Raw genomic sequence first — 23,380 nt, forward strand, 5'->3', positions numbered from 1 at the left:
TCGCCTTTATGTTCGTTTTGATGTGCTTAAAACATTAATTAAACGGAAACTCGAGCCACTCCAAACGGCCTGACAAACACAACTTTGCATATTACAAAGTGATGAAATGGCAGTCTCTCCGATTTTCATCCGTTATTAAATAAATATCAAAGTATTAAATGTCTGAATTCTAGAGGTGGCGCCACCATTTATTTCTACTATGGTGCATCTTACTACTTACTTACCTGGAAAATGGAGTATGACATTTTTAGATGTATCCACAATATATGTTAAATGAGACATAAATATATGTCAAGAGTTCTAAGTATATATACTGTATACAATTATAGCTGACGCTTTGTTTTCAGTAATAATAGTAGTTTGTACGCATAACGGACAATTATGTAGCATTCCATGCATAGTGCGGGTACACCTAAAACTATACATACTTTTCCATATATAAAATTAAAAGTTTTATAACAGTGTTCAATAAAATTGATTTATTTGGAATATAGAATATTATTAGTATATATAATAAGTCCTGTTTCAAACAATCCAGGATATTATCCACACTATGCGAGGTCTTAAATACAAACCAATTCAATAAGAAAAACTTTGATATACAAAAATATATATTTTTTACATTATTTGATTATTAATGAAAATAATTTATTTCATACTATTTTAACAACAATGATAAAAATAGATAATTTAATATTTCCATATCGATCGTGGTTTGTTTAATGAAGTATTGAATCATCCTGAGGATAGTTACCATTCATAAATTGAAAGATTGCCTTCAATAATTCGCAGCCCACTCGTAGCAGTTTAGTGACACAATTTTGGTGCGTGACCCATTCATTGGTTATGAAATACTTATCTGGAGTGTCATTTGTTTGTATTCCAAATGACAAAGACAACCTAAACTCCCACTTGAAGAATATCCGCTTTCAATATTAAGTAACAATAAACGAAAAAAAAATCCAATAACTGATGACCATGCATATACGTATTATTTATAATTTAATAAAATTTATTGGATTACTAAAAAGGTCATAATTTTATCTACTTGATTTCATATAACTATAAATTAAATTAATTATAAGAAAATTACGCAGTTTATATTATTATATAATTATAAAATCTTTATTTAACTTTGAATTATAGATCAATTTTGTTACCTAAAGTATAGTTTATGTAAAGCATCATCTTTATCTCAGTTTCAATAATATTATTATTGATTTCGCCAATTGACTGTAACCGGACTAATCTAGGAACATACGAATAAAACGCACAAAAAGAGAATAAAGAAAAAAATAAACAATTATAAATATTAACATGAAGTTACGAGCATTAAGAAATGAACATTTCTGTTTTTTGTGTGCGAATTATTTTTCATAATAAAAATATACAGACATTTTACAAATAATCATAAGATAGAATTCATCTTCAATCATAAATAAAACAAACAAGAAAAATATGTACATGGCATAAAGTAGCTGAAACTAACAGACATATTATATTTGGAATCCAAAACGCATTTGTAGTGTAAGCACGTAGCGAGTTGATATTTAAAAAGAAGATACAAGAAACAGTAGATTCAAACCTTCATATATCTATTTTTTGTGTTGTATTTCAATAAATCAAGAAGAGATACGTTTCTGACAAAATATTGTTTATATGAAAGGATGCTATCAGATTTATTATTTTTTCTTATCTCCACAACGGCATCAAAAAAACGAAACTTGGTCAGCTTGGAAAAATGAAATGTGTATGTTTTTGTACGATTATTGAATTAAATGTGAATATTATGTTTGAAACTTTTTTCAAACATAATATAATAATATAAATAATGTTTTAGTTTAAAGATTATAATTTCAAAATAAATATATTGAATTTTTATAAAAAAAAAACAATTCTTCAGATTTTCTGCAAATTTAGTTATAATAATTATTAATATGTGTGAAAAAATTACCTGACAATTAAGTTGATAACCCTTTGGTTGCATTGTAGCTAATAAATATTATTATTACCTGACATTTTTTTTAGAAATTGAAGTAAACATTTTTTTATTGTTATTGAATTAAATAGGAATGTAATATTTCAAGAACAATATAAATCCTTGGGTTTGAAAATTGTATTGATAAATATTGTGTTTAATACATTGAAAGTTTAGAAATTCTTTTGATTATTAATGTGGCAATTTAGTTATATTATTTATTATTATTTATTATTATTTAAGATATAAGGTGCATAAATAATTTTTGTAACTTAAGACCTGAAGGTGTTGTAGAAAGCTTAATAAAGCACTCTCGTCGCGTTGGTAACTTATCAGCGGGTTTTTGACGTTTGAGCAACTTTATGTATCGTCGACATCTGTTGCGGCTACCTGTAGAGTATAGCCTGATGGTCTCGGTGTCAGTTCGGGTTACTTATCGTTAGTATTTAGTATCGTATTTTATAACCCAAACTTACCGCAGGCTACGACGGTTCTTCCCGGAACTCATCATAATATAAAAAAATATCTAATCACTACGAGCTGTACAAACTTTTATTGTCTCTTACTATTTATGAACACAGGAAGTAAAACGAGTTACAAATATACAAAAAGGACAAGAAGATTAATTAACAATATAGATGAGGTGCTAACTAAATTTTGATCTAAATGGTTGGTATTCATCTGTATTTTTTATTACTTAAATCGACTATAAAGTTTCGTAAATGTTAATCTAAATCTATTAAAACAATTGCATCAAAAATATATTAATGTAGATCTTGAAAATTAATAGATTCGAAAAATAAATTTCTGACTTGAGTAGTAAATTTCTGTTTCCTCTATCATCAGTGTACGTTCGTGTGTTAGTACGTTTATAAGATCGTAAATTATTATGTACGTATTATCGATCGAATATGAAAATAATGTACGTTAAGTGAGCGTAAATTGCATATTTTCAACTTTATTCAACATAATTACAAATCTAGGGGTCGATGGTTTTTGGAGTAGAAAACTTCTAATAAATTTAATGATAATCTAATAATCAATTTAGTCAGGATCTGGATCAGGATAACATTGTTTCACAATAAAATTAAACGTTACAGTATGACTGGTGACTGGTCATATATTTGAGATATTTCAAGATAAATTAAAATACTTTCATAAAGTGTACAGCATAAATAAAATTGTGAGTGGCTCGTTATGAAAGCAGGAACAAGAATGAGATTGATCTAAAGAGAAATGAAGAGCAAATCAGTAAAAAAAATACAGGTAAGCGATCCCAATTTTGATGAGACGAAATGAGAATAAGAGATTTTTTTGAAACATGGCATTCATTGATCACAATCAATATACACATTGATAAATTTGATCATGTTTTTGAGATATTTCAAAATAAATTACAATATTTTTATAATGCATAAATAAAATTGAGAGTGACTCGTTATGGAAACAGGAGCAAGAACGAACGAGGTTGAAGAGAAAATAAGAAAAGAAGTAAGCAAATTTAAGTTTGCTCGTTTTGGATACTCTTCCCCTATTATGCGATCCCAATTTAGATGAGACGCAAGGAGAATAATGGAAAAGGCAAGTGAAGAAAGAATGAAAGAAAAAAAAGGAAGTAGCATAAATAGTTATAAGCTATGGAAGGAAGGAGCATCGATGGAGCCGGAGTGTGTCGAGTGGCGAAGCGCAGTGTAATCATGCAAATCAAGAGTATTGCCGGTCATCATCAATTTTAATGATTCATGTCGCGCCGTCGTCATCATCATCACCGTCATCGGCGACGGCGTCTTTCCACGAGTCTTGCTCTTCGCGTGACCGGTCTCGCTTTTCGTCCTTCTCTCTTTGTTTTTTTTTCTTTCTTCTATTGCGAATCTGTTCTTGCGATCTGCGTCCATATTCGGTAATGACTCCTCCGGCTTGCAGACTCTTTGGCTGCCGTCGCCGTCTGAGTCACGGCACCAAAAAGGAGGTCGCGCACAACTTGCCCCCGAGACTCGCTGCATCCGAATAAGAAAGCAAAACGGCACTCTCCGATACCAACAAAGAGCAAAAAGAGAAGCACAACAGACACACAGCAACTACAACAACAAGAAGAACGAGATGATGAGGAGGAAAAGAGCGGCACAAGAAGCGAGCAAGACAAGACGCTGCTGCTGCTATATAGGCATAACTGTTTCTCTATGCCCGAAACGAATTGCTCTCCTCTCCTTCACTTCTTCCTTCCTCTCTCTCACACTCTCTTCATATCCTTTGTATTAACTATATATATATATACCCGCTCACACATATGAAATACGTATGCGAGTGTGTTTGTACTTTCTTTTTTTTGCGCTTTGAAAGTACGCTTTATGGTTTATTGATGTATTGGTAACGTAACGTAACGCTTTTATCTGGGGCCCATCTGTGTGGGACGGTTTTCCTTCTTCCATCCTTCGAGCGTAATGGTAATCTTAGCCAAAAGGATTTTTCAAAAGCTGATAACGTCGTTTCCTAACAGCTTCCAGGCCACCGTTTCGACATAACACCGACGGTCATCCGGGTCCGCTTCTTATACTTCGCTCTTTCATTACTAAATTTATGATCGTCGATCTTAAGATCATTTGTTTTCTCCTTCCGTTAAACAACAATTCGATGATGTCGACGGAATGAAGTAATAATAAAAAGAAAAAGATGCAACTATGTTTCAGAGTGGAAGAGGAATGAGTTAAAGCCATTTTGGTTTACTGCCCACTCCACCTATAAATTGTTTCCTCTCCAGTTTTTACTGGGATCGATAATTATTCAAATTTATGTGCTCATTAATTGAACGAGCACAATAACCATAAGTCCTGCACGGAACATCTCGGAAACGATTTTACTTCAGATGTATTAGCCTCATTCGGCTCATCCTCTCTCTCTGAAACGATTAATCGACCTATTTTCGTGGACTCGACGAGCCATTAAAGCTCTCCTTCCCAATTACATCTTTTTGATGAATCCGATTAGAATCGAACAATCTTCTTCATTATACTACCGTCAGTGAGAAAAAGGTGGAATAACTCATGGAATTAAATCAATATGGGTCTTATGGTAAAACTGACACGGTGTTAAGGCATTCATTCAATTGTAATACGAAGATCTAACGACCTGATAACAATTCGTATCGACAAGATTGATTCAATTTAAATTACCTTCGTGTATCATTAAAAATGTAAATAGGATTTATTTATGTTCATTACAAAAGAAAAGAAATACAAGTGAACAACCAAATGTACCAACTATAATACTTTTATTTTATAATAAATTACCAATTAAAAAAATATAGACTTGTTGTTATTATCAATACTTGTTTGTAATTGATAGGAAATGTATTTAGTAATCTCAATGATATAAGACAATTGATTTATGCAATGGCATCAATTAGAAGCGACCTTTAGTGCATCTTCTAATCAAAATCACATGTTAGTTACTGCAGCAATAAAATCAAGCTGAAGGAGACCGATTCAATATTGCGTTTCGCCGAAACAATAAACGTTGTCGTAATAACAGCTCATGCAATATCAACGTGAAGGAAGCATATTTCAAAAATATCCCATCCATTCAGAAGAGCTTGGCAATTCTCGGACCCGACGTTAAGTTAACAACTTATTGAACGCCGCATCGCTTCGTAAATAATGCAACTTTAATGCACCTCTTTTATATGTGCTGGACGTGGTAGCAAACCTAAAACTCATGATGCTAACGCCGTGCATGCAATTACTGTTTATCACTTTTTACAGTCTGGAACGTGAAGATTAAGCCGCAGTAAATTTCACATTCAGCCTCCAATAATCGTCAATTTTCGAAGTGAAAATTTGCAATCTAACGCTTTTTTGTTGTTGCTTGTTTTCGTGGGAGATTTACTTGCGAAACAATAACTTTCTAACAAATGCTTTCATTGCAACTAACTGATGGAAATAAAACAAAACAACGTGAAATTAGAAAAAAAAACTTAGATAGTCATCGAAATACTCGGAGTGTAACAAATTTTCAATTATCATACTTTTCGGATTTTTATTCAACGTTAATTGAGTTTCGAAAGAATACCATTAGAAAGTATGTATATAAAAGTTTAAACTAAATGTACACGATTGTAATGGAATAACACCGTTTAAATTGCTTATGACATTGACATTGGAGTCCGTTGCGAAACGCGCTAATAATAGATTCGCTTCATAACTGGGAGTTATATACAACTCGCTTAAACTCTATAAGTTTTGAAGCGTGTAAACAAACCATTGAAAGTGTTTGCCGGTGGATAAACCACAAACAAACAATGTAGGAGATACAAAAAAAAAACGAGTTCGAACATGATTCGACACACTTTTTCTCACCGTATAGTAAAATTGATTCAGCGCGGATAATACAAGCTACATGATATTTGAATCATAACGGGAAATTGACAAGAGTTTTGCGATGAATTTCAATTTTTATTTGGAAAGTATGCATCTAAATCTCTGAATAAATCGTATTGTGGTATGTCGTTTCGGTTAACGACCATTTGACCCCTCGAGGTCGAACGAGTAAAGTCAACGAATCTTCGAAGGCAAAAAGTTTCTTGGATGTCATTAGTTAGAGCAGGTGTCTCACCGCGCTCTGTTTGCTCTACAAATCGTACAATATTTGTCTTCTCCGAGTAACTTCAATAAAGCCACGCTGAAGAAGTTTTAAACGTGCACGTGTAGTGGGATCATCGTTTTTCACCTCGGAACTTTTTTTTTCACAATTATGTAAAAGACCGAATGATTGTTTTAAATGGAATCCTTTTTACTTTCGTATAATGTTTTTCATGCTTTCTGAAACTTTCTCCATCTACCATTTTATACAATTATTTTATATACAAATAAAAGGAAAATACCTATTTATTTTATTATAATCCATTCATTACTGATAAATATTTAAATTAAGTTACTGTAATGCCGACAACATAGTATAAGTGCTATTTAATATATATATTATATAACAAGTTAATTTGCATCTGACAAGACGCTTAAAATGTATACCTCGATCTCATTTTATCATGAAATCAGGATTACATCAATTATTAAATTCACTGAGAAAAAGTGTTTACGAAGATCTTAAACTTTCACAGCGAATAATAATTAAATTCATAAAGAATATCAATTTTCATAAAATATGTTAATTTTATACCAGTAAACAAAAATTACATACACGTAATAACCAGTCTGTATTATCAAAACAGAACAAAATAATGCAACTTTTAGTGTAATCTGAACTAATGAGGGAGTATAAAAAAACAATAATTAATTAGAATAAATCTATTTTTTTACATTTGATTCTAACTATTTGTAACTGGTTTTACAAAGGTTACATAAATAAAAAAACAAGAATTGTACCTTTCCAAAAACATTCTTATCCGTGTTTGAAATCAGGGTACAATTCACATTTAAAAAAATAAAGTTAGTTTTTAAGATTTTTTTTTTATTCCAAGAATGAAGGATTCTAACTAAATACTAAAGCTTTTACACATTGGTTAAATACCTTTGAAGAGAATCTAGAGAGCAATTGCGCCTTTCGAAAAGGATTCTTATCCATTTTTGAGATCTGGATAGAATTCACACTGAAAGTGTCTTAAGTTTAATGGGTGTTTATGGTGTTTGGACGGCAATAGAAAGGAAAACAAAGAGATACCCATTGCTGGGCGATCGCCGCGATAAATCGCCGACGAAATAACTATTTCACCTCCCACGAGCGGGGGCCGCTACTTTCCTGCGTTTCGGTCACGACGTCCATCCACTCCGTTCGAAAGTCTTAACCAATATTTCTTTTTTACCTTCAATCTTGGCCAATCCTTACCGAAAGAAAGCAAATAGCAACAATAACAACAACAACAGCATAAGCATCAGCAGCAGCAAGAGCAGCGTCGGTGTGTAATTTCGAGGGCAACTTTCGTTTCCGCGAGGCACGGACTCGGGCTCCTTTGTTCGGTGGCATTGTGCGCGCGAGGGAGGGCTTCCTGGCCCTAAAAACCGGCAGAAGAAAGCCTCTTCCGCGGAAGATAGCGCATCGGTTAATCGGTTCTCCTTTCTGCTTGATTCTGAGAATTGGAAAACGCCAAATTGCCATTACCTCTCTCAATCTGATCCGCTCGTAATCAGTAACTCCCATGTACATTGCTTACCAACAAATTCTTGTTCAAGAAAACTTTGACAATTATCATCAGATTATAATATTGCTAATACAAAATAAACACGGCTATTGGTCAATGTCACTACCTATTATTCAAAATCAGACATAAAGATTGTAAGTAAGAATCTTTGGAAACAAAATAAATGTAATAAAAGTACTAATATCCAGTATTTAATAAACTTTTCTTGTCATTATTTACCATTATTTGTCATCAATTTATCTGCGACCCCTCATTTTGAGAATCATTTAATACAGAAATGACTACCTAAATTAATTTACATTATATCTCGTGTTTAAATCGACTTTTTTTTACTTGAAAACCGAGCTGTATTCTTTAACGAATTGTATGTGATATTCGTGACTACACTATTTGAATCAGTTTGCTTTAGGGTAAACTCTTCAGTAGAGATATTGAAGAACTCGATGGCAATGGCATGTCTTCGCCTTACCCTCGGTTTTCACAGGTGTGTTATGCTCGCAATTGGAAATTGCGATTCCGGGGCCCACGCGTTTTCCCTTTCTAACGGAAACGAGAAAACTGTGGGCTCTCATTTCTTGACTTCTCGTCCAGCGACGAAACCCACCTAAGTAGAACGCACGCAAATCCGAACCGAACACAAACACTCGCTTATATAATCATAAATTTTGCGATCGGTTGCGCAACCCGCGACGTGATATAATCACTTGCGAAAGTGTCTCTGTGTATATCAGCGTCCGACTTCGGATGCATATGCATCTCCTCGCATTTCCTGCTCACCCACCGCCTTCAGCACCATCTCGACTTGCTGCTGCTGATGTTGTTATTATTATCGTCGTCTTACTTGTTGTTGTTGTTATTGCCGTTGCTGATGGATTTTTCAAAGAGCACGGAAGAATTATTAATCGGTCTCGGTGTCATTGTTCGCGCGCGTTATGAATGGACCGAGCTCTGACATTAAAAGCCATTTAGAAAGTTTGCGCAAACACGGCTACGATTCAATTAGACGGGGAAATTTAAATATCCACCTTATAGGTCACGACCCGAATCCAAAAGGGACCCGAGTAGAACGAAAACAATGAAATATCCGACGGTTATTGCACATAGTTTCTTTCTGCTGGACATCACAAACCTATTACTAACGTCTTCATTTGAAAGAAACAATCTGAAAGTTTGACTTAGCGCAATAAAATCGATGCAATTAAAATTCGCTAATACCCTTATTATATACGAATTTATATAATACGGCCCACCGTTTTTGCGAGCTGATTTGTCTGCAAATATTGCTATTATACTCGAGCCTATATGTTACTTACAAAATGCGTGTGCGTTTACCAGGAAACCACACGAATTAACAGATTTCCCGCATTACCTGTTCATATTTGCATAACTAATTTAGTGACGCAATCGCGAATCAGGCGTCAATCGATTGATTAAGTATCATTAAAACATCTTGTTCGTTTATATTTACAATTTAAGAATGACTTTTGAATGATGAATTTCCTTATTGGTTTTAATTGGTGATTATTTTTATTATGCTGTGATTCTATAATATTCTAAATATTTAATAATGATGTGAAAACAAATTAAAACCATACTTTCAATAAATAGATTTACTTAACTGTTTAAAACGAAATACTAACATTTTAACTCCATCTGTTATTTGACAGCTTACGGAAGTTAAGCAGTGAGCCATGCAAATTACACTTGAATGGATTAAGATTAGCTAAAGTAAGATGGGTTAACACTACAAACAACTAAACCATTTAGGATGAAGGAGGTTACATAAACAGATATTACTCAGTATTTCTCAAAAACTTTGATTCATATAATCAAGGAAACAATTACACAAACAATAAAGTAATTAATTGTAAAAATAAAAAAAAAACTATTCGTCTTTACTTAATTTCCAAGTAGAATTATATAAATAATATTATTTCTTCCTTGAATTGCAACATCTAATTTATTTTAATTTTATTGTATGTAACGTTTTTCTTTATTCCTATTGAACAAAACCGTTGATAAACCGATTCGATTTCCGCGAAGAGCAATTTCTCCTCTTCGCATATTTTGATTTCACATCCACAATATTATCATTACTGTTCACAAAAAAAACACCTTGCAATTGCGAAACGTTTACACTGAATGCTTTCCGATGCCAAATCGAATCGATTCATCCTTATTTGCAGTCCACGACAATTCAATTCGTTTCGGTTACACGATTTAGATTCGTATTAACAATTGAGAAAAAAAATAGTTACTGTTTATTTGATTCAAATAAACAATTATACTTTTTACAGTAAGATAATGTAGTAGAAAGAAAGAAATTGAAAATGATGATCGTTTGAAGATATACGGAAATATATGTAAGTTGGTGGTGGGATCGTTGGAATCAGAAGAACCTGTCTATTTTGAGACATTCTATATGTTTAAAAACCTGTAAATAACTTGTTTTTGAAACGTTCCAGGGATAGGAATATATTAAGTTCTACCTGTAATATTTATAATTCTAATGCTGTATCAACACCATAAAACATGATACCTACTATTGGTTTAGAGTTCAATTGGTAATACACAATTGATCTATTGTCATATGTACACCTAATAATTATATAACAAGTTACGTATAGTTTAGATCAGAGTTTCTCAATCTATGGGTCGCAGCCCAAATTTGGGTCGCGTTAAATTTTTATGGGTCACAAAATGACAGCTATCACCTTGTGTCAAAACAAAAATCTATTGTCAAATGTACACCTAAGAGATCAAAGTAGATCTAAGTAGATCAAAATTTCTCAATCTATGGGTCGTAGTACAAATTTGGGTCGCGTTAAATGACAGCTGTCACCTTGTGTCAAATTGAAAAACTGATGATCACTGTAAAACTACAAAAATATGTTGGGTCACGCATCAAAGCTTGAGAAACACGGTTTTACAACTTTGTAAACTGCATTTGTAATTATAATTTACTATATTTTAATCTAATTAGAATAGATATCAATCGATTTATATTATACTAAATTTATTTAATAATGGTATATTAACTAAAAAGAATGAAAGTTTTCATACCTTCTGCGTTTATATACGTAACCTCACGGTAAATACATATTTTTTAGCTATGCGCGCATTTTTATTTAAGTTTCCTGGAATCCGCAGATTGCATAATTCCATATAACAAAGATAAAGCTGACTAGACTTTCATTACAGCGAAACAATGTACGCTTTTTTTTATCTATTTATCCGACAAATTGATTTCAAAGTGGCGCCATTCTCTGTAACAATTATTACTAATTCTCTATTATCTGCATGATCAAAAGCCGTATTTTTTCAACTATCTCAGTTTCCCTATTATTTTTCTCTCTCTTTATCCCATTCTCATACTAATCAACAAACAACATTCAGTAATCCACATAAACCACGTTTGTATCGATGAAGCAATTTGTATTTATAATTATTACGTTCGATCGGAATTTAATTAAACCGTTTAATTATGTTCTTATACAGCAAAACCAGTAATTAGTTTTACATGAGTTGTAACTAAAAAAAATAATTATAATGTTAGGAATCTACACGTTCATTAGTTAAAAAGTTTGGTATTCATAATTTAAACCTTATTTTCTTCCTTTATCACAAGCAATCTTTATTCATTAATTTCACATTTAAATGCAAATTTCCGATTTTTAATGACTCGACATTGTTAATTAGAATTTTTTGTGATGTTATTATTTGTGTGCTATAAGAAGAGGAATCTAATTTTGATCCAATCAATAATTTCGGTTTTGATAGGCGCAGATAAAATCAGCAAAACGGTGCTAGTGTATTTTTTTTCAAATCAAATTATGATTGATTGATGGAAACGTTGCGAATCATGTTTGTTTTTAGCTCGATTACTTCCTAGTTTATATCGGTTTATTAGCATAACGCTCTTCTCAAAGTGATTTCAACTCTCTTGAAAATTGAGTGGGAAATCGCGGATTTTATTGAGATAATCGTTTCTATTTGCACGCAATAGAAAGTGATTTTTTAGATGAAAAAAAAACAGCAATAAGTTTACTTCCCAGTAATTCGAGAATTTTTATTATTATTGTTGAGACATTGTGAGAAAGAGGATTGAAAATGATACGCGATTTTTCATTGACTCGCTTGAATCAACCGATATTTTTTCTCTCTCTTTCTTTTATAGTCACGGTCCATCGGACTTGGAAAGCTCCAAAACGAGGTTTCCTAAACCATCGTAGCGTTGTAAAGTTCATAGCTTGTGACTTTATTGAACGCTCGATTGATGTTACCTCGAAACCGATGAGAACTTTCTCGTTTCATTCATTAATTGCAATATCAAATTCGTTAAATCTCTTTGATTAAAATAATCCTCTAATCCATGGAAAATCGTAAACACGTTGATTTCTCGAAAACGCATCCGAGTTTCCGTTGAAGTAATTAACAATGATTATCTAATATTGAAATGGCCGTTGACCGGTGTAGGAGAAACTTAAACTTGAAGAGAAATATATTGAGACTTCTCGCTCTCACTACCAAACCATCATTCTTCACGAAAACTGATTCCCACACGGAAACCCTATTTATTTTCCCATTTGCCTATGCGTGATCCAAATAGAAAACAGTTCTAAGTAGAAGCTTTAATTTATAAACCAAACCCAATCGGATTTTAAGCTTGCAGAGGAGAGAGAATCGATTGGACAAGGCTCGGATGTGTTGCATTTGGATCCGAATGCACTCTCTCAGGGATCATTGCTCCCAAAGCTTTGATCGATCTCCAATTTTCTAGATATTTGTATACCAACACACACTATTCAATCATCAAAATCACCTATTTGCAAACTGGAAGTCATCAATTGTAACTTTGTTGCTAATTAAAATGTATATCAAATATGTCTGTTTATGGAGAAAAGGGAAATCTGCTACTCTTTTTACCTTTCTAACTAAATTAATATTCAATAAAAAGCTACTTTCCTTTCAATAATTAACGGTTTATATAACAATTAATCATTTATTATTATACGTACTCACGTGAATTTACCACTGTAATCATCTATATGTTGATCTAAGTAAATTAGAGTAGTAAACTAACAATCATTTATGAAAACTATTAAATTTAAAAAAATGTTACTTATTGCTGCTCGTATCTAGCACAATGAAAGACATGAATCAATCTAAATTATGCAAATTTTGTTCTAAATAAGATATAACAAATGCAAGTATAATTGATTTAGGCGATGCATCATGATCATTAATGCATCCTTATCCTGTTATAAAAATTTGTGTTTCCTGTATAATTATACATACCATTCACTAAAATAATTACTTACATTTAATTCATTAAGTAAACTAATGTAAAAAAAACATTCATCCATTAACTGAATCTGTCCAACATCAGATACTATATGCAGAAAGTTGAAGATGGGTGACCGACATCCTTTGTCAAATCTAAATAGATATAAGTAGAGTACAACAAAGATGATTAATAATTGAAGAAAAAGCCTGTTGGTCGATAGCCAATTACAAGATAAAATAGCTAACAAATAATGATAACGCGATATTATATTGAGTCAAAACTAAATATAAAGCACTTAAAAATATTTGCTTCCTATTATTTGCACTGGCATGAAAAACAAATAGAAAAAGGCAAATAATATGTGAAATATGTAACATGTACATTCGAATTGTAGATATTGCAGGTGTATTTGATCTTGATGCAATAATACGATCAATTTATAACTTTTAGAGGTAAATATTTCGTTATTTTCAATCAACATATATTAAACTTTTTAGTTTTCTATAATTAATCTAACAAGTAGACCTATAGCCTTGCAACGATTCATGTGTGTCATAATTTTAAATTTAATTAGCAACACTATCGGAATTCTATCAACATTTACTTTATTTATCAAGAAGATAAACCGAAAGATACCGCACCCAAAAAATTATATTACAACTTACATTTTCACTATCTGCGATTGTTTATATTTGTATATACAGTTTATATTTGTATTTAACGTGCGTTCGGTAATACGTACATGATTAAATGAAGAAACTACTGTCTACCACCCTCTAAAAGCATAACTATTGTGTATTTGAGGTTTGTTCTGAAAAAATTGAGACGAAATCGTTTTTTTCTGTAATTCGTTTCAGGAAATAATAGCGATATATTCAGATAAAATTGAAAAATATTTGCATATATATATATATATATGATCTCTTTCAAAATAATAATGTTTTGCTTTTAGTAAAGTGTACGTTTGTGTAGAGGTTCCATACGTTCTTACAAACGAAGACACATATGAAGCAGAGTCGTAAATGCTTATATTACATTTTTTGAGAAATTGGGACAAAATTGTTCTTATAAACTTTGTTTTATAAATAAAAAAAAGTCATAAATTATTGCATTTATATGCGAATTTGTGTATGAATTATGTACGTTAACGTGAGCGCATATTGTATATTTTGTTTTATTTAATCTGTTTATCATTATAAATTTTAATGTAAACTGTTGTTCAATAACACAGAATGCTTAACACGTTTGTCGTTTGAGAAGTAATTAATCACGTATTACCACATGCAGTGTGCACTTTTGCTAGTTCAATCAAGTGTAAGAACTATGTTATCAAATGGTTGCGCGAAACACCTGGTGCATAATCGTTAATTTCCTCTCGTGAACAATGAGCAGGAGCAAGATTATGGGTATTACCTTAAGAGTAAAAGTAAACGAGTGCAAAATCGGTGCTCCTAGATCGATAATGTGGAACAAATCTATCAGGGAAAGAAAGAAGCAAAGAAAAGGGAAACTCGCTGGGAGGAGTCCACTTTCGTTGAATAATTAAGCGGAGATTCAGAAACTGGATACGGCACGACACATGCAGGTAGATAGGTACACAGTGGTGTTGGTGATGTAATGTGTATCGGAAATCTTAGATAATGTGCGTGCAAAGGCAATTAGCAGTTGAACGACCGAAAGCGTGAGGACAGTGTGGGCGGCCGGTTGCAACGTTGGAGATGGCCGAGGAAAGGTGGCGGTGCAGAGGATGGCCAAGAGTCGAGCCCGAGGCGATGGCGTGCATACATATTCCGGGGTTTGTTGCACCTATCCTCTGGTAATTCTAATGGACCCCGAGGTCTGGTGTCGCGAGACGCGTGAATGAAGTGGCGCGCGTGGGCAGCCGACTTCCCTTTCTCGTTGCATTTGCATATAACATGTAGGAACCCGTTCGCAAAGACGCCCACTCACCCACATGGTTTAACATGAATGAACTGCGAGTGCAGAGTGCACATGACCGCTCACGACCCACAGGGTTCCGCCCGCGGCCTCACCATTCCTCAGGAACCTCAATGGACCGACTACAAACTCATACCATTTTGTCGTTCCGCCATATCTCCGAACCAAAACTGAAAGAGAAAGATGAAAACGGCAACACTCACACACGAAAAAAACAGTCACAACGATTCCCCTAGTAGTAGTAACCCAGTTCTGGAAACATGTTCTCTCTACAAATTTGGAGGTGTGACGCCTCGCATTTTGCCATAAGTATTATGCAAAATTGTTCCAAACTAGTCTAGACTTTTGTAGGAGATCTACAGGCCAATGATATTTTGCGTTTCTGTCGCTTCTGTAATTTAACATCATTTGTTACAAAAAAAGTAAGAAAACAAAATAATACAAACTTTTTTTTATCATACTTACATCAAATGATTTAAAGTGAACTAGGATTTCAGGTGCATAATAGTGGGATTGTTTTAAATCCAATACAAAAATGTGTCACAATACGATGCAATTGCTGGCGTTCAAATATCCTACTAAAAAATCTTACGTAAGGGCCAAAAGGGTACAGAAATGGGGTAATAGTAAAAAAAAGTATATTACCAAATTACACCTACATAATACACACAAGTTACTTTGTAGAAAGACCGAAAGAGAAAGACAAAAACAGCATCACTCAAAAAAAGGACAACAGTCTCAGTGATTCCCACTAGTAGTAGTAACCCAGTTCTGGAAACATGTTCTCTACAAATTTGGAGGTGTGACGCCGCGCATTTTCCATAAGCGTTATGCAAAATTGCTCCAAACAAGTCTAGACTCTTGGCGGCGCTTAAGGTTGAATCATGAGCGCTTCCAAAGAGAGCGCTGCCTGAATCACCTCCATCCCAAATCCAAGCCCTAATTGATCTGCTGGAGTGTCAAGGTAAATGGAGGCGGTCTCTTCCCTTTTTTGTTTTGATCTCATAAAATCTTACCTGCTACAATTTACCTGAACCACCCCCAAAAAAAGGAAACAAAACAAATGGAATGTGTACATTAAAGCCGATAATGTTAAGCAATTCAAGGTTTGTCGCTTCGCTCCATTCACGAGTCTCTCGTAGCGTCTAAGAAGGAAGGTATCAGTTTTGGAGAGTGGCGATGTGTGTACTCTCCGAAAGGCGCTTTGACGATGCTTTCATAATTTTTAAATCAAACACAGACAAACGGGCTCCGTTCAACTTTTTAACCGAGACAACAGAAATACCGAAACTCGATAACAATTAAATTTGCAAACAGACTCGCGTCATTTCCAGAAACGTTTCTAAATATTGGCGGTCGATGGAAAGCGCAGGAAATCTGCCTAACAAAACATTGCGTTTCGATGCTCTTTACATAGCGGATTAGCCAAGACGATTTACTAATAGCTAAGAAGAGTATTTTCAAATCTTAATGATTGTAAATTGATGTTTGACAGCTTACGAAACCGTAATGAACAAATATAATTGTAGCGTAACCTTAACAGTACCATAATTCTACAATTATTTTGCAATCAATTACGAATTGTAATGAAAACCTCTGAACAGCAGTGACAATTAGTAATATTAATAATTCATAAATAAATACACACAGTAAATTTTGATAGTTGATCTTTGTGCAATCATTATATTTGACAATTTCATACAGTACTAACAACTACTGTCAACTTGTTATTGACAGACTAATGATAGACAAACTGAATTATTTGACAATATGTGATATTATTGTCAACTCTAAATTAAAATAATATGAAAAAAAAATTCTTTAAAATATTCATTAGTATAAAATGAACTAAATATTAATGAAAACAAAAGCAAAACGTGCGAACAGTGAAAGTTGACTAACCCTTTTCGGTCATTCAAAAGCTGCTTCAGATTAGATCTACGAAAAGAATGCGCAGCATTCTTTGTGCATGTACGAGAGGACGAGGCTTTTCGCATACCCACCACGTGAAGTATTCTGACCTTTTTCAATTAAGACCGTGAGAACGGAACCCCCGTTGCAGATTCTTTGCCGATGATATGTTTCATCCACGAAACTGAACCCGAGTCCAGAAAAGACCGCTGCCGAAGAGCGTGAAAGGACTCACTTCTTTCACAAATGTCCGTGCTCATTTTCGTAAAATCTGTGATTCAGTTCAACTGCATTATTTTACAAACGCTTCCTACTGTAAATTTAGATGCGGAGTCAACAGAAAAGGTGAAGATGCATTCATACAAAACCAAATGGCATGACCTAAATAATAAATGCGAGATAAGTTATTTTACTTTTTGCCGACCCACGAGATGGCTCGTCTGTATAATTTGTTTATTTCTATAATATAATTTGGTAAAATTGATTTTTTATTGAAATATAAAAAATAATTGATATTAAATATTTCAATTATAAAAATTACATTAGTTGTTATAAAATGTACATTTTTAATGCAAATCCACCAATCTTCTACTATATTTGAAAAAATCTACTGAAATATTATATACTTTCTCATAAATAAAGAAATTAAAGATTATAAAATTGCATAATAATGTACAACTATTCTTAAATAACAATAATCTATTGCAATTATTATATTATTACTCATAAATAGAGATATTAACGAGTGTAAGAACTTAGATGTAAGGAAATTAACGCATCAATAGTAGCAAGTCTTACATAAACATAAATTTATTTCAATAACAATATTATTAAATGATAATATTTGATGGTTTAACGTCAGTGTTTTAACTAATGTTTATAGAAAACATTCGATACGCTAAAAATATTGAATTATCGTAGGCGCTGTCGTCCTCTTTCGAATAGCTGCAGAAAATTAATTTATAAAACGTCGCATTTTGACATTTCGAACGTCGTTTACATACATAACAACGTTGCATAATTGGACGGATGACTCGGAAACATTAAAAATAAAACTTACGAGGAGCTTTCTTTAATCCGAAACCCAAATAAGTTCTCAGAACTGAAAGATCAATCAATATCAATAGAGAGAGAGAGATCTAAAGTTTCAAATTCAATATTTGCATCGTGAGGGCCTTTAGTGTCTCCCATTGCCGAAGATGTCTTCATTGGTGGGATTGTAACCACAACTGCAGACGCCGCTGCTTAGTTTAACGGGGTTCACCGCGTGAAGGTGAGAGTGGTGTTGAGCTGTAAAGCGAAGGCATTGATCTCTTACTCGGTTTACGCTCTATATTCCAAATAGAAAATAACGTAACAATTCAATTTGCTTTGTGTAAACCCCCGTAACAAATAATAAGTACAGGTATGTTATAGTTTTAATATTACAATAACAATGGTAACGAATCAATTTTGCAATCGATACATGTGAAGCAATAATTGGGAAACGATTGCAAATGAATTCGTATACAAATATTATAAAATAACAAATAACAACTATAAAATTGCAGTGTTTGCATGTGAAGTATACCATTTCTTATTTGCTATTACTATAATAAACACGACGTTTGTAAGGATGTAAAAACTAAATGTTTAAGGTACATAAACAACAATAAAGTCAAGGTTGTTAACAAATTTGGATTTTCGTGAACAAAAGAAATATTTTGACACAAAGATTATACGCAAGAAATAAAAGATGTTAATTTCGTATACCTACTTTTCGGGAGGTAAATAATTTTGGATATACTAAATGACAAGTAAATTATAAGCGATGAATGGACCTAAATTAAGTTTTCAACATGCCGCTTGTCAGATGTTTGGAAAAGGGGGTGGAGATTTTCGAGGGAAATGCTTGTTACTGCTTTTCTTCATCTCAGATTGATATTCAAATGTATTTAAATGTAATCTATTATCCTGGCGATGGCTAATCAATAGTTCGATCTGAGGAAGAGGCGTTTAGCATAAAATAGCGATTGTGTTTGCTGATTTTGAGCAAATATTTTAGTTGCTGGGATATTCAAATGAGCGCAGTGATTAGGATCTTGTAAATCAATTTGGATTAATGCCGGCTATAGCGGTGAAGATAGAATTGGAGTGGGGAGGATGAGGATAATGGCATGAGCAAATGGACTTGAAGTGTCTGTCTCTTGTGGATGTGGATATGTGTGTGTGTGTGGATTAACGTGAGCAGTTTTAAATGTATGTAATCCAGTCGCCAAGTTAGTTAGCATCTTCCATAGTCTGCCATATAAAATGTTGCTTTCGTATTCCCCACCACACGCCACCTGATACCCAACCGACCCAAGTCTCTCTAGAACTGGCTCAGCATGTTGCGAGTCAGTCCGCTTGAGTCAATGATTTTGAGCGGTTGAGCGCTCAGTGCAGCCAGCAGCGCAGAGTATACAGGCTACTTAACGGTTCTGAGCTTGGAATTATACCATAAGATCGAAAACTTTGTGATATGTGCCGATTGTGAACCATCCCGGTGTGCGCGGAAAACTACATGTGATACTTTAGCCTAGCAAATTTTGGAATACAAACAAACACTCTTTGATTCGATTGACCGATTGACCAAAAAAGGCACAAACATTCTCAGAAGACTCACGATGTCGTCCGGTGGACAGCAGCGCGGATCCACGGGAAGCGGACACACGCTCAGTAACAGCTTTCTAGGTAATTTGCAAAATCCGTCCTCATCACATTGCATCCAATTGAAGCATTTAAATGAGCGCTATTTTTAAACGGTTGCGAAACCATCCGTATGACTCACACCGCCGAAGAGCGATGTCGAAAGAAAGAAAGAGCAGGTACAACTCGGACAGGTAGCGGCGGCTTACGCAACGCGAGGATTCGAGGTCGAAAGCCGTCTCCTCTCCTGGTCCTCTGACTCCTTCCGAGGATGCTTTAATTGGAGCCGCATAGTTCGTCTTTTACGAGCTCCGAAGTCTTGTCGCTCCCGTCATCCACTACACCTATTAAATCGTCTAATAAATTGCAACCCGCATTCCTCCTCAACCTACATCCGACTCAACACAGACACAACAACCACTCGCATAATTTTATAATTACAGAACCCGTCCAGACCAACAAAAGCACATACAAACACACAGAACCTTATCTAAAACCAATCCATCGCATTGTTTACATCCTCGAGATGGAAACCAGTTAGGTCCTACAAATATTTGTTCTTACTTGAAGAGGAGTTGAAAACAAAAGCAACAGAACCACGTAATATATATGCTGTTATCAAGATCCCAAAGCCCGAGGCTTCTCTTCTCCACTCTCTTATCAGATACCAATGTTTATAATAACGTGGCTTTCGAATGCTGTGCAAATGCAACGATTCGAGCACAGTTTTATTTAATTTATCATCAAGAGATGATTTGTATCTGCAACCTTTTTCTTTCGAACTTTCATCATTAACCCGAATTACCAGAAGATACATAAATCCGTTAAAACCGAAGACTATTTTATCTGCGTATGCAAATGATGTTTATCGGATGGATTCTGTTTGTGGTGGCCGCGCAAGGTCGGAACGTGTCCGAAAAAAGGAAAAGTTCTCTCCTCTAAAACAGTTTTCGTTTCGATTCAGTTGCCGTTCATTTCGAATAACAATTCTTCGATCGCTGATTGCACCACGTTTCTGTGTAATTGCAATCGCCCTTTACTTCTTGACCCAAGCAGATGTTTCTAGCTGTGACCTAAAACTGTTAAATCAATATCGCAATCCACTTTTAGCAGTTTTATGATTTTTATTAAATACTTTATCAATTTTCATTTCGAAAACGATTACTCTTTATTATACTTATTATATTTTCACGATAACTTATGTATATAGTGAATGGAGAATATACTCAATACAACTTCACAATCCGATATCGTAATCTACTTTTGATAAAGAACCACATTCTAATAAAATAACTTGTTCAGTCGTTAAAACTATATTTTGCAAAACTATAATTTCTTTCGTATAAGTTTTTCTACAAGTATTTTATCAAATGAATACACTTTGATGTTAATTAAATTATGAAATGATGAATATGTTAAAAAACCAATTAAATCACTTTCGATGTGTGCATCAACGTCAAGTAGAATGTATGAAATTAAATTTGCACAAATAATGTATTAAACCATATGCTTTATGATAGGTACTTTTGCATGACTGTATAAATATACATGACACCTTGAGATGAACTTTCAGAAATTATAAAGATTATTTTCATAAATTAAACTTATTCACATAAACGGTAAAGTATAAAATGCAATTTGCGCAAATATCATAAAGATTAATGGTATTTTTTTGCAAGATATTTTATGACTATGTAAGTTGAATACACGAATATGAATCAATATAATTTTCGTGACTTTCGAATGTAGCAATTAATGTTACTTTGTTCATTGCTTTTATGTTTAAAATGCTCGCAAGGTATCAATAGTAGGTCGTTTTATTGTATCTGGACCTAGTTTCCAAATGACTTTACAATAAAAACGTAGCATATAAAAGAAGACTTATTCGATCTACATGGTTCCGATTAATGAGAGAGAATGAGAAAATAATAAAAAGGCTAGATTTAAAAGTTCCTTCTGACTTTTTAATGCTCGCTCATAAGATTTACCGCTCTGTGCATTAGTAATAAAATTAAGGTGAATTATCTATGATCGCAGACAGTTTACGATTCGATTCTGATCCGTAGAAGAGTGGCTGGATGATCTTTGAACCCAGAAAACAGTTTCTGGGAAGTTGTTAAGATCGCGTCCGGAGAAATTGATTGCTATTATTACGACTGAAAGGAGCACTTTTTTTTGTGAGTGTGTGTTTCTATGGAAGTGGGGGGATTATATTGTGTGCTCCAGATATGGAGAGCGGACTTGGATGGTGTCGGAAGATAATAATGGATAATGGTAGATAAAAGTGGATTGCTGGTCTCTTTTATCCACGATCTACCGTTCATCGAGGATAAAGATCCGAAACGGTCCCCTTCTAATTTCAACAATCAAATAATCCGTGGCCAAGAGAGCGACTCTATTTTTGAGGACGCGTCGCGACGCCGCATCTATTTCCGCGCCGGAATCTTAATCTCGCTGGAATCCAGCCGAGGGGGAACACAGAAATATATCCATCTATATGTGCCAGTTACGAAATCTTTTGTGCGTGCAATGGATAAGGCCATCGGATAACGACTCCTCCTCGGCCTTTCCGCTCTTCTAACGACGACGACTCCAACATCATCATCATCATCAGGTTGATGATGATGGAACGACCGAGATTCTTTGAATTTTCCGCCCCGAGGTTTTGTCTTAATTGCAAAGTTCTTTGCGCCTCTAAATCAACCTCTTATGTTCATAATATTGCTGCGTTCACTCAGCGTAATCCGATCGACGCCTTTAAAACCCAAACAAGTCTTGAAATACAATCCTCCCTGTTTCCTCCACCTTCCTCTAATTGATATTCGAACCCAGTGAGAATTCTCATAGTAAAATCAACAAATACACCTTATTTTATGACTACCTGAAATATGCGGGGAAAAAACTATAAGAATGTAGCTGATTCACATGGAACATTTGCGACCTTGCGTAGGTTGCATAAAAAATGTATTTACAGTTAAATCATGTAATTTATAATTATTTATAAACCAACGTGTAAAACATTTGAAGCTTGATACAACAATATTTATGACGAAATAAAAAATTTATACCTTTTATGGTCACGCAATTATTTTCAAAGTTAAAAACGTTTGAAGCTTGCAATATCAATATTTATGTAAAAAATCATGCTGTATACCATTTAAGGTCTCGAATAAGTTTATTGCAAGAAACTTTCATCAAAGTAAAATTACAACATTGATCTTAGAATTGTATCTTTGGTAATGTAACAAACAATTTAGATGTTGAAAGCAGTGATATGCAATCTAATACTGTCGACCGTACCAATTTTTCTCATATTAATAAGGCACTCTATCTGACATACCATTCTAGACCTCATTAAATTGAGAATCAAGGTTATTGGAGTTATAGCAACCTTATTAAGAAGTATAGAAAAGAAAATCATTTACGCATCTACTTGTTGAAAAGAAAAATA

The 23,380-nt window shown here is 33.8% G+C and overlaps 1 protein-coding gene across 3 annotated transcripts in view; it reads left to right on the forward strand.

Annotated features, from left to right (window-relative positions):
• Window positions 1-23,380, forward strand: part of LOC108567573 (protein TANC2) — a 60,246-nt gene that overhangs the window by 15,031 nt on the left and 21,835 nt on the right. Inside the window, exon 1 of one of the 3 annotated variants that reach the window (XM_017928119.1) lies at window positions 19,577-19,974. The exons of 1 other annotated variant lie outside the window; for it this stretch is intronic. In XM_017928119.1, the coding sequence (XP_017783608.1) occupies window positions 19,908-19,974 (67 nt within the window). In that variant the 5' untranslated portion in view covers window positions 19,577-19,907. Of the gene's footprint in view, window positions 1-19,576; window positions 19,975-23,380 lie in introns of those variants that run through there. One more of the 3 variants, XM_017928121.1, reaches the window with a different exon arrangement.

Source organism: Nicrophorus vespilloides, unplaced genomic scaffold, assembly GCF_001412225.1.
Source record: "Nicrophorus vespilloides isolate i.1.1-1 unplaced genomic scaffold, Nicve_v1.0, whole genome shotgun sequence".
Lineage (NCBI taxonomy): Eukaryota > Metazoa > Arthropoda > Insecta > Coleoptera > Silphidae > Nicrophorus > Nicrophorus vespilloides.